General features: G+C 35.9%; 1 protein-coding gene across 3 annotated transcripts in view; it reads left to right on the top strand.

Moving 5' to 3' along the window:
- ITCH (itchy E3 ubiquitin protein ligase) overlaps nt 1-16,331 on the top strand; it is a 149,423-nt gene that overhangs the window by 65,733 nt on the left and 67,359 nt on the right. For all 3 annotated transcript variants that reach the window (XM_043604720.1, XM_043604721.1, XM_043604722.1), the window contains 3 exons: nt 3,895-4,019; nt 5,422-5,559; nt 15,003-15,048. In XM_043604720.1, the coding sequence (XP_043460655.1) occupies nt 3,895-4,019; nt 5,422-5,559; nt 15,003-15,048 (309 nt within the window). The remainder of the gene's footprint in view (nt 1-3,894; nt 4,020-5,421; nt 5,560-15,002; nt 15,049-16,331) is intronic.

The raw sequence follows: 16,331 nt of genomic DNA, 5'->3' as shown, positions 1-16,331 counted from the left end.
TTAGTTTAATAAGTGAATAGCAGTGAAGCTTTAAAAGTTTCTCACTTGTTTTCTTTGCTCCTCTTCTCATGTTTTTGTTTTTCTTTCTCATCTATTCCTAGGACTCCTTTCTCTAGTCCCTTTTTTCTCTTTAGATATTTCTGTTTTTCCAATCTCTCCTTTACCTTCTCCAGTTTAATTGATGGTGGTATCATTATTGCTACTGAACAGCATCTGGAGAGCCCGTGGTTATGGGCCTAGAAAGATTCTTAACAGCTCTTTCCTTAAGTTAGGGTTGAAGTACAGGGCTTTTAAAAATAATTTTTTTGGGGGCGCCTGGGTGGCGCAGTCGGTTAAGCGTCCGACTTCAGCCAGGTCACGATCTCGCAGTCCGGGAGTTCGAGCCCCGCGTCGGGCTCTGGGCTGATGGCTCAGAGCCTGGAGCCTGTTTCTGATTCTGTGTCTCCCTCTCTCTCTGCCCCTCCCCCGTTCATGCTCTGTCTCTCTCTGTCCCAAAAATAAATAAACGTTGAAAAAAAAAAATTTAAAAATAATTTTTTTGGTGTGTGTTTGTCTTGTCCTTTTTCTTCTTTTTTTTCTTTCTCTTTCTCTTTCTCTTTCTCTTTCTCTTTCTCTTTCTCTTTCTCTTTCTCTTTCTCTTTCTCTTTCTCTTTCTCTTTCTTTCTCTTTTTCTCCGCCTCCTCCTCCTCCTGCTCCTGCTCCTGCTCCTCTTTGTTTCTTTTTCTTTTCAAGTAGGTTTCATGCCCAGCCTGGGGCCCAGCATGGGGCTTGACCTCATCACTGTGAAATCAAAACCTGAGCTGAGATTAAGAGTTGGATGCTTAACCAACTGAGCTACCCAGGCAGCCCTTGTTTTTGTGTTTTTAATTATGATGCCCACACAGAACCTACACAGGGGTTTTCTTCCTTTAAAAAAAAATTCTGTAACTCTGTTTTTATGTATGTATGTATATATGTATGTTTATTTTTGAGAGCGAAAGAGAGAGAGCTAGCAGGGAAGGGGCAGAAAGAGAGGGAGACACAGAATCTGAAGCAGGCTTCAGGCTCCGAGCTGCCAGCACAGACCCCCACGCAGGGCTCGAACTCACAAGCCGTGAGATCATGACCTGAGCCTAAGTCAGACACTTAACCAACTGTGCCACCCAGGTGCCCTATAACTCTGTTTTTATACTTTACATAGCATGGTTATCTCTCTAGCTGTATACATATAGATCTAGCATACCTTATATAGTTTAATAATATCCCTTAATATGAATGGACTATCGTGTATTTTATTAGTTCCCTATAAATCAGTTGGTTTCTTGAAGTTTATTTATTTTTGAGACAGAGAAAGTACAAGTGGGGTTGGGGCAGAGAGAAGGAAAGAGTGAGAATCCCAAGCAGGCTCCATACTGTCAGCACGGAGCCTGATGCAGGGCTTGAACCCATGAACCGTGAGATCATGACCTGAGCTGAAGTCGGACCTTAACCTACTGAGCCACCCAGGTGCCCCTAATTAGTTGGTTTCTAATGTTGTGTTATTACGCAGCATTGCAATATATACATCCATGTGCCTGTCTATATGTTGGTGTTATTTATTTTTTTTAATTTTTAAAAAATGTTTATTTTGAGAGAGAGAGCAGGGAAGGGGCAGAGAGTGAGAATCCTAAGCAGGCTCTGCACTGTCAGCACAGAGCCCCAAATGGGGATTGAACTCACAAACTGTGAGATCATGACCTGAGCTGAAACCAAGAGTCATGCACTATATGTTGGTGTTTTTATCTGTAGGATGAATTCATAGAAGTAGCATATAGCTCACTTTTAACACTTATTACTGACAAATCACCACATGTTGGTACTGAGCACTCATTGAAGACAATTATAGATTAATTTCAGTGTTTTTACTAAAATGGAAGAGAGCATGATTTATCAACAAATGGATTTCAAGATAATATAGCATATTTAGTTTGGGGACCAAATGTATATTAAAATGTAGCTCAAAATATAACTGGTTGTCACCACATCAAATATACAAAAATTATTTTTATTACATAACATTTGGAATTCTTTTTTTTTAATTTTTAAATTTTTTAAAACATTCTTTTTTTTCTTAAGTTTATTTTTAAGAGAGAGAGAGAGAATGAGTAGAGAGAGTGTGAGTGGGGCAGGGGCAGAGAAAGAGGGGGACAGAGGATCTGAAGCAGGCTCTTGACTGGCAGCTGAGAGCCCAATGTGGGGCTTGAACTAGTGAACTGTGAGATCATGACCTGATCCAAAGGCAGACACTTAACCGACTGAGCCACGTAGGCGCCTCCTAACATTTGGAATTCTTGAATTTTCTTCCCTTAGAGAAATAAACCAGTGACTAAGGAAAAGTTTCATTTCTAAATGGTGAGATATTTGAAACTATAAGCTGTTCACACAGTACATACTGATGTGTATAGTATTTGATATGAACTCCTTAGTGGTTTAAAAGTTAAGAAAAAAGAAACTTCTCCTTGTAGCCTCTTAAGGTAATATTGTTGATCCAATATTATTGTTGATTATTGATGATGTTTTGGGGAACGCATAGCTCAAGTTCTGAATTTTTAAGTTGTAGCATATTGGTCTGCAATGTTTACATGGCTTCTGTTGTGGGCATTCTCTCTAGAATTGAATTAATTTAGATAAGACCATCTTTGAGAGTATACTTTATCCTCTTTCAAATGAAAGTAAAATTAATAATTCTTTACATTCCATCCCCATTTAGTTTGTTTAAACTTAAAATGGTGGTGAAAATATGATAATGAGGGTAATAGACATAGGTAGCCTTCTGAGAAAGAGTTTATTTGTCCCCCCAAATTTCATCACCTTTTAGAATGAAGTATAGAGAAATTCAAATATTTCTAGAATTTTTCTTTCATTTTCAATTTTTTAAAATGTTTTATTTATTTTTGAGAGAGAGAGACAGAAAGTGTACAAGTGGGGGAGGAACAGAGAGAGACAGAATCCAAAATAGGCTCCCAGTTCTGAGCTGTCCGCATAGAGCCCAACATGGGGCTCTAACCCACAAACCATGAGATCATGACCTGAGCTGAAGTTGGATGCTTACCTGACAGAGCCACCCAAGTGTCCCTAGAATTTTTCTTTATAGCATTGAACCATACCATGGCAGATAATAACAGTGTTCCTGTTTTTCTAATTGGTGACTTTGAGAACACTTTGTATGCAATTTAGTGCAAGTTCAGATTTCCCAAAATTTGTTTTGGAAATTACCATTACAGATAGTATTCTCCTCCTCCTCCTCCTCCTCCTCCTCCTCCTCCTCCTCCTCCTCCTCCTCTTCTTCCTCCCCCCCTCCCTTCCTCCTCCTCCTCCTCCTCCTCCTCCTCCTCCTCCTCCTCCTCCTCCGTTTTCAGACCTTTGTTCAAATTACAGCCTGCCACTGACTAGCTGTGGGATGCTGGGCAACTTGCTTAATTAAGTTCTCTGAATAGTGGTTTCTATATCTGAAGATGCAGGTGGTAATTCCCATCTCTTAGGGTTGCCGTGAAGATGAAATGAAATCACCTCAGGCTCACTATACTACCTGACATAAAGTAAAGATTTAATTTATAAATTAATTTTTTATACTACTAAAGTAAGACAAGTTTTCTAACAGTTTGTAGCATGATGAGCAGTTTTACTTGTGTTGGTGATATATGCATGAAGTTGCCCCTATAGTTCAGCCACAAATGAAAATGACAATGTGAGCATGTAGCATTCAGATGTTTTCTGTAAGATTACAAAATAGGGGCAATATTGATTGTACAATAAACTGTAAGAGATACAGTCAGAAGATTTTAGACATTAAAATTTAATTGTAATTTATTTAGGATCCCACTGTGATATTTTAATGAAAATAATAATTTTTTTTTAACCTTTCTTCACTTTTAGTATTGTCACCCCTGTGAGTAAATTGCATTTTCGCGTGTGGAGTCATCAGACACTGAAATCTGATGTTTTGTTGGGAACTGCTGCATTAGATATCTTTGAAACCTTAAAGTCAAACAACATGAAACGTATGTATGTAAAAGTAACAGAAATTGTGTTAGGCTATTTGTTTTTCTGCAAGAAATACACGGGCAAGACGTGCAGAATGACTATGTTCACTATTTATTTTTAAGTTTGCTTGGTTATAATATTAATGAGGAGAACAATCTTTAGCTTTTTTTTAAATGTATGTTTATTTATTTTGAGAGAGAGAGAACCAATGTGTGCATGCATGTGCACTTGCAAGCCTGAGTAGGGGAGGGGCAGAGAGAATCCAAGCAAGCTTTGCATTCTGAGCCCTTGAGCCCATGACCTGAGCTGAAATCAAAGGTCAGATGTTTAACTGAACCACCCGGGTGCCTCGAATTTTGAATTATTTAAAGCATTCTGAGCAACCTTGGTTTAGCCATTCATTTTTGACCCAATATTTTTTAGTAAATTTAGTAAATAGGTACTTATTAAAATATTATAACTCAATTATGGAAAACTAAAGAATATAGAGATGAAAAATGTAATCCTATTTCAAGGACATAAATGATTAATATTTTGACAGATTGTCTTTTCAAATGCTTTTTTTAAATTTCCTAATTTTAGATGGCTGTGGTTTTATTTGTATGTGTGTGTTATATATATATATATATATATATATATATATGTATATATATATATATATATATACACACATATATATGTGTGTATATATGCTCTACCCCCTTCATATATATATATGTATATATATATGAAGATATATAAAAAGTTGAAACATGCTTGTTTTGATTAATATATCATGATTTAAAAAAAATTTTTTTTTAATGTTTATTTTTGAGACAGAGAGAGACAGAGCATGAACGGGGGAGGGGCAGAGAGAGAGGGAGACACAGAATCGGAAGCAGGCTCCAGGCTCTGAGCCATCAGCCCAGAGCCCGACGCAGGGCTCGTACTCACGGACTGCGAGATCGTGACCTGAGCTGAAGTCGGACGCTTAACCGACTGAGCCACCCAGTGCCCCTAATATATCATGATTTTAAAACATAGATGTTTTTCTACCCCTTGACTATCTAAAACATACTTTCTAAATCTCATTTAGGATTTAAGAGATGCAGTCCATTCTTAAGTTATATGTTTTCACTCAGTAAAATTCAGGCATATATTGCTGAATAATCCCGCTGGCTTATTTTCTGCAAGGATGGAATGAATATAACAAATGAGATGATTGAGCTATGTAGTATTTTACATTATGGATATTAAACATTAACAAATTTTGTTGTTTTTTTAAATGTTTCAAAAGTCCTGAAACCTCAGAGAAGTATACTAAAAACAATTTATATACACAAAAATGTAAATTTTTTCTGACATTCATTGTTTTTAACAGTTAAGATGGCTTAAAGAAAAAAAAGTGACTCTTTGTTCTGTAATTATATTCTCTTACAGTTGAGGAAGTAGTTGTGACTTTACAGCTTGTAGGTGACAAAGAGCCAACAGAGACAATGGGAGACTTGTCAGTTTGTCTTGATGGGCTGCAGTTAGAGTCTGAAGTTGTTACCAATGGTGAAACTACATGTTCAGAAAGTAAGTAATCACTTTTTATATAGGCTCTTTAATGATTCTTCTAATGTTAGCCACCATAGATGCTGTATGTAATTATTGCTATTCTTTTTCACCTTAAAGAAATTATTTCTTTTTTAAAAAGAGACATTGATTATTTTAAACATTTTCCTTTTAGTGCATTGTTTCTATGAATAAAACATTTTTCTGTAAGTTGAAAAGTTGAAAATCAAAGTTGAATCACAGTTGATTCTGTGTAATGAATTGATTTGTAAACTATTTATTTTGTAGACCAATGATGATAGTTAATATGGCAAATGATGCCATACTCTCTCCATTGCCAATGGCAGACATAGTGTGTCTGTAGTAGTATCTAGTTGAGTTTAAATTTGACTTGAAATCCTTCTTAGTACTGTATCAGCCTACCAATACAAGCTGAAATCCATTTGCCATTCCTTTTCCATTTCTGTAGGCTACATTTACAGAGGTATCTTTGTGTTACAATAATGACAAAACCAATTCATTATACGTATACCAGCATAGCTTACAATTTATGACTCACTAGTTTTTGTTAAAGGAAATAATAAACATGAACTAATTGAAAGAAGTTCAGCACCCGGATTAGTGCCTATATAGCTAGCATGCTTAATGAAAGTACTTCTTAGTGGATTCCTTTTAGATTTTTCCATTACTTACAAATGTGCTAAGCAAATTTTCACTTGAAATGTCAATTTAAGAGTCCCCAAGACAAAGAGCAGATTAGTGGTTTTCTTGATTAGTCTGACAAAGTTCTTTTTGTTTACTTAGAAACTACATTATAAAACATTTTGCAGTCGTCAGATGCTATTCTTCTGTTTCTGCTTTGGAAGACTTCCTACTTCCTCTTTAACTCATAATCTTTTTTAATAGCAGGACCTTCAACACAGTCCTGGTGTATCTTCCAGATTGTTTCTTTGAGGTTAGTGAGGGTGGAGAGAAATTTCTGAAATGGTCATACTGCTTCAGAGTTGACAAGTTCATTTTAATTGACTACTATTCATAGGAACTCTGTAATAGTCAAATTTTTCCATAAATTGAAATACTAGAAAATAATACACAAGTTAAATTTCATTTTTATATTGCTCTACACTCTGCATTTATAGCTGCTTAAGTTTTTTACCCCCTACCAAGTTGAAACTGTTACCAATGAAAAATACTTAATAATTAACAAAGCATATCCATTTTCATATTTTAAAGTAGAATCTAAATTGTATATTTATACTTACAACTTTATTGTTTATTGCCCACAAAAGTGAATATTTCTATGTTACCAGTTTTCCACTCAGGTAAGAAAATAATTGATAGAATTTAACATAATTATTTGAAGTAGAGATTTTAATTGGAAAGTCACACTGTATTTTAGGATTGGAGTTGCCAGATAAAATAGCTGCCATTTTTTTAATGCTTGCCATGTGCCAGCCACTATGGTGATGTGTTTACATATATACTCATTTAACCATCGTAGCTTTAGTAAGGCACAACCTGCATTTTGCATATAAGGAAATTGAAACTCTGATAATTGAAATAATAAGTCCAATATCACACCAATTAGTATGATGCAGAGTCAAGATTGAAATACAAATATTTGTTGATGTTTCCTATTCTTTCCAGTTGATTCACACTTAGAAACCGAGAAACTTTGAATCAAGTCATGAGTTGTAAGCGGACAAAATCTGGTCTAGTTCACAAGCATGCATGATGGGAACTACACTTAGATTGTTCTTTGGTTCCATTTCTGTAACTTTAATTATAAACCAGAAATGAAAATAAGAGTTTACCAGTAAAATTGAATTTCTAGGACCTGGCATAGGTTGGTTGGATAAGAACTGGGGAGGTAGGGGGGTGAGGGGGATTGCTTTTGTATTCGAATAATTTTCTACTGTTAAAGATTTTTAGATTATTCTTTTCCCCTGAGAATGTTAGAGGTTGTGTTTTGTTTTAAAATTTTTTTTTAAGATTTTGTTCTTAAGTAATCTCTATACCCAACGTGGGGCTCAAACTTACAACCCCGAGATCACACATGTTCTACTTACTGAGCCAGCCGGGCATCTCAGTCAAGTTTTTTTGTGGAAGAACATGTAGAATGGTTCTTAGAAGAAATTTGTTCTTGTAGACTTAAATATTTTTGGTTAATTTTTAAATAAGGTTTATGAAAAGAAATCACTGAATTTTAGTATTAAAAGTCACCAAATAATAGCTTGCTATAAATGTAGATTTAGTGGGAATGTTGGATTTTCCTGATGAGACAGTATTATCTCTTTGGGTACTTAGAAATTTTTGGCTCATTGTTTTTGGTGGATAAATTTTTTTTAAATGACAGTTAAATAAATAAACGTTTTCCAAGTGAAACAAAATTTACTCAACGTGTTTGTTTTTTCTTCATGCTTATCTTCAGGCTTTATTTGAAAACTAGAGAGCTTTATATCCTCACCCCACCTTCCCAACCCCATGCTGGCTCAGAGAACAAGTTTAATATGCAACTGAGCATCTTAGTTGTAGTTGTCACATTTTCTTTGATATTCTTTCTTACTTCTCTGATTTAGAAAGTAACTTCATAATTTGTCCTGGTGTTTTCCTCTCTTTAAGTACAGAGTTGCCTTTTATGAATCTCTAGGAAGAATCCTTTATTTAATTAGTTACACAGATTTACTGCTTTAGCACTCAGATCTAAAGTCAGTCAACAAATTGAGTGTGGGCAGTTCATATCTGCAAGAACTTCCCATTCATCTGTTTTTACCTCTTGGGCTGCTGGTAGTGGTAGATCATTAGTTTAATACCTGTCTTCCTAAATATGACCTCCAGTAGGAAACACTGAAAAGCATTACTGTCAAAGACATTTTTCCTAAAGACAAATAAAAATCTATTTTACTTTTAAATTCATGATTATAAAGTAAGAACATATTCTTATAAAGATCTTTATTCTTTACCATGCATACTCTGGATGTATTTAAAATTAATTTGGAGATAGGTTTTGGCATATGTGACCTTTGGTTCTTAATATGTATGTTCCATTCCATTTTGACTGTATCTCATTCTTTCTTTCATTTGACTCTAGTTTTTTTGGTTCCTTTTAATTTTAATGTAAATCGCCATTTTATATGAATGTATCTATAATGTTTTCTTATCAGTGTAATAAACTCTAAGAAACTAGCTTAAATTTTTTGCTTTACCAAATATTACTTGAAATTACTGATCTCAACTGGATCTGGGTACCAACTAATTATTTTATGGAGATAAACTTATTTGACTTATCTTTATTTGAACATATCTTTGAATGTTTTTGTATATATGTTCAAATATTAACTAGTTTACCCTCCTCAAAAAGCCAGGAAAACTTTATTTCCACTAGTTCTACTTTAAAAATCCAAATATTAAGGCTGTAATATAGTCATTATTAGTTTAGAGTAAGACTTTGCTGAATTCTTCATCCATTTGTACAATTTACAAAGCATTTTGACTTATATTCTCATATATATTACATATATTCTTATATTTAACATGTGTAATACATAAACCAGCATAAATTATTCACCCATAACTGCCACACACCTTAGAAATTAGAGCATTAACAATCATTATATCCTCCTGTATTTTCCTCCCTAGAAATCTGTATCTTTCCCCTACAGATAATCACTACTCTAAATTTTGATCATTTCCTTGCTTAAACATTTTTTTTATCACCTGTGCATGTCCCTAAGCAGTCTATTACTTGCACTTTTTCTTGAGCTCTATGAAAATAGATTTTTGCCTTTTAAAATTTATCCATAGGGGGCGCCTGGGTGGCGCAGTCGGTTAAGCGTCCGACTTCAGCCAGGTCACGATCTCGCGGTCCGTGAGTTCGAGCCCCGCGTCGGGCTCTGGGCTGATGGCTCAGAGCCTGGAGCCTGTTTCTGATTCTGTGTCTCCCTCTCTCTCTGCCCCTCGCCCGTTCATACCCTGTCTCTCTCTGTCCCAAAAATAAATAAACGTTGAAAAAAAAAATTAAAAAAAAAAAATTTATCCATAGTACTTCTCTGTAATTCATTTATTTTTGTTGCTATATGATAATCTGTTAGGTGAATATACCACAGTTTATCCATTTTTATGTCAAAAGACAGTCTGATTTCTTTCCAGGTTTTGCCATTAAGAACATACAGTCATAATTGAATATTTTTGCGTTTAGTCATTTATATGTCTCCTGGTACAGTTTGAAGAGTCTATGTGGGATATATACTTGAGAATGGAATTTCTCCTATATATTGATATGTGCACGTTCAGTTTTACAACATTTATTGTTTCTCAAATATGTCCCTTTTTTGTTGTGATTCTTTTGAGGTACAATTTACATAACATACAACTAACCTTACAAAGTATACAATTCAGTGGCATTTAGTATATACATAATGATAGTATCTACCACCTCTGATTTCAAAACATTTTCATCACCCCAGAAAAACAAACCATTGTCCATTATATAATCACTCCCCAATTCCCCACCCCCAACCCTTGGTAATCTCTAATATGCTTTTTGCTTTAGGGATTTGCCTATTCTGGATATATCATAAAAAAGGAATCATATAGTACATGACCTTTTGTGTCTGGATTCTTGGCATATTGTTTTCGAGGTTTATCAAAGTTGAAGCATGTATCAGTACTTCCTTTTTTGTGGCTGAATAACATTCCACTGTATGATTCTGCCACAATTTGTTTATGCATTCATCTACTGGTGGACACATGACTTACTTTCCCACCTTTTGGTTATTAATGAATCATAAATAATGCTGCTACAAACATTTGTGTGCAAGTTTCTTTGTGCACATGTTTTTAATTTATCTTGGGTATATTTCTAGGAATGCAATTGCTGGAGCTTATTTGATAATTTCTTGTTTTTTCTTGTTCTTTTTCTTTTGATAAGTTTTTTTAATATTCTCCATTTGAAAATTTCAATATCAAACAAAAAAGGAAAATTCCAGTATCAGAGATCTTTGGGAATATATTTTTATTTTTTATTTTTATTTAAAAAATTTTTTTAATGTTTATTTTTGAGAGAGACACACACATATAGAGCGTGAGCAGGGAAGAGGCAAAGAGATGAAGACACAGAATCCAAAGCTGACTCCAGGCTCTGAGCTGTCAGCAGAGAGCCTGATGTGGAAAATGAATCCACAAGCCGTGAGATTATGACCTGAGCCAAAGTCGGATGCTTCGCTGACTAAGTCACCCAGAAGCCCCCGGGGATATATTTTTATGTCTGTCCTTCATTGAGACTTGTTTTCTTATGTGTTTGCTGCTCTTTGATTGCCAGTTTATTTTTAATCATAGTCTGTGGGAATTTTAGGGGCCTAAATTGGGGATTAATTGTCTAAGAGAAAGTTTCTTTTGCTTCTGCTAGTGTAGGGTGTGCCACATACCTAGAAACACCTCATCTCCTTTCAAGTCCCTAGCCTAATGTGGCTATCTCTGGTTCAGTTCTTTCACTTGGTGCTAACCCAAGCCTTCTTTTCTGATTCATCTCAGAGCTGATAATAGCCATCAGGATAACCTTTTTTTTTTTTTTTTTTTTTTTTTTTTTTTTTTTTTTTTCAAATTTGCTTACTTCACCTTGTTCCTGCTCTAGTATCAGTTCACTTGTTTGTTTTGCTTTGAGATTGCTAGGCACCAGGAAATAGAACAGTGTGTTAAATTGCTTCATCTACCAGTTAGTTATTTTATGGCAGGGAACCCCTTTTGAGTAGTTCACTGAATAGAAGAGATCTTTGTAGATCTTCCAAAGTGTCCTATGGGTAAAATGTGTGCATTTAGAAATCTGATCATTTTTTCTTGCGGAAATTGGCAGTAGGAATACTTCTAAAGAACAATACATTTATAAAATGCAAACTTTAAGATCTCTGTTCTCTTCTTGGACATTCATTGTGTAAGTATCAGATATTTTGTGCCTTTTTTAAAAACTATTCTCTGGAAGTACAGAATTAGGTCTGTATAATTTATGCCATTGAGGCACCTGGGTGGCTCAGTTGGTTACGTGTCCAATTTCAGCTCAGGTCATGATCTCTCAGTTTGTGAGTTTGAGCCCCATGTTGGACTCTGTGCTGACAGCTCAGAATCTGGAGCCTGCTTCAGATTCCATGTCTCCCTCTCTCTCTGCCCCTCCCCCACTCTCACTCTGTCTCTCTCCCTCTCAAAAAATGAATAAACATTTAAAAAAATTTCATAGTTATGACCTCACCTCTGTATTGAGTGGATGAAAATGGCCTTTGTACTTCTAAATGAAATGTAATTTTGAGAAACAGTAATAGCTAATATTTATGGAGTGCTTATGTGCTGGGCACTGTTCTAAATCTTTACGTGTAATCCTCACAACTATTCTGTGAAGTAGGTATCATTATTGTCCCCATTTTATAAGTGGTAAAAGGCACAGGAAAGGCAAGTGTACTTTTCTGAAGTCACAATGTTAGTACATGATGAAGCTACAATATAAAGTCAGGCAGTTTGGCCTCAGAGTCTGTGATTAAATACTGTGCTTTTTGTAATAAATGAAAAAGTTTAGAAGTGTCACTTATTGGTAGATTTAAATGGAATGTTCCAGATTTTTTTTTTAAGTTTATTTATTTATTTTGAGAGAGAGCATGAGAGCGTGAGCATGTGCATGCTGGGCAGGAGAGATGGAGAATCCCAAGCAGGCTTTGTGCTGTCAGCACAGAGCCCAGTGCAGGGCTCGATTTCACAAACCATGGTATCATGACCTGAGCCCAAACCAAGAGTTGGATGCTTAATCAACTGAGCCACTCTGATGCACTGGTTTTCTTAATTTTTGAGAAAAGTGGGATACTAATTGGTTAATTTTAGTAACTTGTGCTGGATTTTTAAATTTCATTTCCTGATTTCATTTATGTCTCATCAGCTATTTGAGGCAATATATTCCATATAAAAATAATTCTTGTAGGGGCTTCTGGGTAGCTCAGCCAGTTAAGCGTCTGACTTTGGCTCAGGTCATGATCTCGTGGTTAGTGGAATCGAGCCCCGCATCAGGCTCTGTGCTGACAGCTCAGGGTCTGGAGCCTGCTTCATATTCTGTCTCCTGGTCTCTCAGCCCCTTCCCTGCTCACGCTCTATCGCGCGCACTCTCTCTCTCTCTCTTTCTCTCTTTTGTTTCTTTCTCTCTCTCCCAAAATAAATAAACATTAAAAAATTAAAAATTCTTGTAAAACTGAAATGTACTCTTTTCAGGGGTGCCTGTGTGGCTGTCAGTTAAACGTTCGACTCTTGATTTCAGCTCAGGTCATGCTCAGCTTAGGTCATGATCTCACAGTTGGTGGGATTGAGCCCCACAAGTCAGGCTCTGCACTGATAGCATGGAACCTGCTTGGGATTCTCTCTCTCCCTCTCTTTCTCTACCGCTTCCCCACTTGTGCTCTTTCTCTCTTTCAAAAATAAACATTAAAAAATTTTTTTTAGGGACTCCTGGGTGGCTCAGTCAGCTAAGTGGCCGACTTTGGCTCAGGTCCTGATCTCACAGCTCATGGGTTTGAGCCATTTTTAACAGCTTTATTGAGATTTATATTTCATAAAACTCACTCATTGCAAATATCCAGTTTAATAATTCTTAGTAATTTAACTGAGTGACCCAACCATTACTCTAAATCAGGATTAGAACATTTTCATCCCCCTGGTAAGATCCTCTTATTTACAGGAAATTCTGTTCCCACCTCTAGCCCTAGGCAACCACTAATCTATTTTGTTTCCAAAAATTTGTGTTTTCTGGACATTTCATATAAATGGGAATGGTACAATGTGTGTGGTCTTTTGTGTCAGACTTCTTTTACTTATTAGCACAGGGTTTTTCGGGTTCATCCATGACATAGCACGATTCAATTATTTGTTCCTTTTTATTATGGATAGTTTTCCATTGCATACGTATACCATATTGTCTGGTTATCCACTTGTACTTTCTTATTTTTGGTAAGCTTTTTGTTTTAATTGAAGGATTGTTGACACACAAAGTTACATTAGTTTCAGGTGTACAACCTATTGATTGGACAAATCTATATATTATGCTGTGCTCACTGCAAGTATAGCTACAGTCAGTCACCAAACAACACTATTAAAATATTATTGACTATATTCCTTATGCTGTACCTTTTATACCCCCTACTTTTTTTAATGTAATATTTTTAGACAAGATGATATTCCTGGCAACCTTGCTGAGTATGGTATAGTGTAGTGGTGATTCAGCATTTTTTAAATGAAATTAATCTATTAATTATGGTTTGGAGTAATGTAGTGATGATTTCACTGTTTAAAACTATGTATTTGGGGACTTAAAAAAATTTTTTTTTTTACATTTATTTATTTTTGAGAAACAGTGAGACAAAGTGTGAGTGGGAGATGGGCAGAGAGAGGAGACACAGAATCTGAAGCAGGCTCCAGGCTCTGAGCAAGCGGTCAGCACAGAGCCTGATGTGGAGCTCGAACCCACGAACTGTGAGATCATGAACTGAGCTGAAGTCGGATGCTCAACCAACTGAGCCACCCAGGCGCCCCAGGGCCTTTTTTTTTTTTAATGTTTATTTTTGAGAGACAGAGAGAGAGAGACAGACAGAGCATGAGTGGGGGAAGGGCAGAGAGAGAGGGAGACACAGAAGCAGGCTCCGGGCTTTGAGCTGTCAACACAGAGCCCAATGTAGGGCTTGAACCCATGAACCATGAGATCATGACCTGAGCTAAAGTCAGATGCTTAACTGACTGAGCCACCCAGACGCCCTAGGAACTATTTATTATTCTTTAACTAACTTAAAATAGACTGATAAACTTGAGTTCTTGTTTCTGCATTTTACAGTATTTCCTTCTCTGTCTGCTATTTTTGCTGCAATCAGTGTGCCTACCGTCTAATGTTTTTATAGTGCACAGACCCTTACTGAATCCTCAGGTTATTTTGCATGAATGAAATTTGAAGAAAGTGTGAAATTTGTGGCATTAATTTGCCACTTGAGATTAGTTGGTACCTTTCCTTTTCTTGAAGTTATTTGCCAGGCCCTTGCATAAGAGCGATGTTACTGGTTTTTCTGTTTTCAGAATCTGTTTTATTCCTTATCCTGCTGGTTATCAGTATTTTGTGTGAGGTATTTGGAATATAAAAGATGGCTAAAATATTAGATTTGAATTAGAACCAAGCAAATATATATTTTAAAAGACAGAAGTAGGACATCAGTAATAATACCTTGACTAATTAGCATCTCCTAGACCTAAAAAGCATTTGCGCAAAATTTTGGTAAACATTTTTTAATTTCAATCATATGAACATTTTATCACATTTTTCCTTTAAATATCATGTTGGAATTTAAGTTATAGTGTGTTCTACAAGATTTAATAAAATGCTTTGCCTGTTTAGGAAAAAGGTGAAAATCACTTTTTGAAACTCATTTTCTGTGTAAATTTTATTGATGTTCAAGGTGCTTCACAGAATGATGATGGCTCTAGACCGAAGGATGAAGCAAGGTAAGATTTCACTTGTTCACCAAAGAATATAAGAAGAGACCAGGGAGAATAAATAACCACTTTAGTCAGAACTTTAGTTTGACTAAAGCAAAAGCTTAGACTGATACAAGAATAAAGAAATGTCAGAAAATTTAGGGTTCACAAATGTCCATCTACGGATGAATGGATAAAGAAGATGTGGTATATATATACAATGGAGTGTTACTCGGCAACCAAAAAGAATGAAATCTTGCCATTTGCAACTACGTGGATGGAACTAGAGGGTATTTATGCGAAGCGAAATTAGTCAGAGAAAGATGAATATCCTATGACATCACTCATATGAGGACTTTAAGACACAGAACACATGAACACAAGGGAAGGGAAGCAATATAAAAACAGGGAGGGGGACAAAACAGAAGAGACTCTTAAATATGGAGAACAAACAGAGGGTTACTGGAGGGGTTGTGGGAGGGGGGTGGGCTAAATGGGTAAGGGGCACTAAGGAATCTACTGAAATCATTGTTGCACTATATGCTAACTAATTTGGATGTAAATTAAAAAAAAAAAAATTCAGGACTCATTGGCACCTGGCTGGCTCAGTTGGTGGAGCATACAACTCTTGATCGTGGGGTTGTGAGTTTGAGCCCATGTTGGGTATAGAGATTACTTAGATAATAAAATCTTTAAAAAGAAATTTAGGGCTCAAGGTAAGAAAGGAAATATTTATGAATGTTTCAAAATACTTAGCTTATTTGACTGCAGTTCTTTGGAGTAGCCCAGGGATACCCAAATTGCTAATATTTCCTTCAGCTTATTGAAAGTGAATATATATGCACTTTTTCAAAGGCAAGGAGTTCAGAATCCCAGGGCCATCACTGGACTGTTAAATTTTTTTTTTCTGGAAAAGCTGGGTTATAAGCTCTGGGTATATGGGAAGGTCGTCACCATCTATGGTATCTTCTGAGCCTTTGTTGAAAGGAGCAGTAATTTGTACCAGTTGTTCACTCTAACCCTAGATCCAGCACTTTTTTTTTTTTTAAGTTTATTTCTTTTAGTTATCTCTATACCCAGTGTGGGGCTCAGACTCACAATCCTGAGATCAAGAGTTGTATACTCTTCTGACTGAGGTAGCCAGGTGCCAGTGGATTCACCACTTTCATGGGCTTGTCTGCCTTGACATCTAGGGCCTAAAAAGTGTTGAATGCCTTGAGTGTTAACTGATTTAAACATTTAGGTGTTTAGTGTTATGCTAGAAAACTGATAATGGGAGATAAATTTAGAAAAGGAGATGTTCCTAGTCT

Source organism: Prionailurus bengalensis, chromosome A3 (assembly GCF_016509475.1).
Source record: "Prionailurus bengalensis isolate Pbe53 chromosome A3, Fcat_Pben_1.1_paternal_pri, whole genome shotgun sequence".
NCBI classification, from domain to species: Eukaryota; Metazoa; Chordata; class Mammalia; order Carnivora; family Felidae; genus Prionailurus; species Prionailurus bengalensis.
This window is presented reverse-complemented; position numbering and strand designations above follow the sequence as displayed.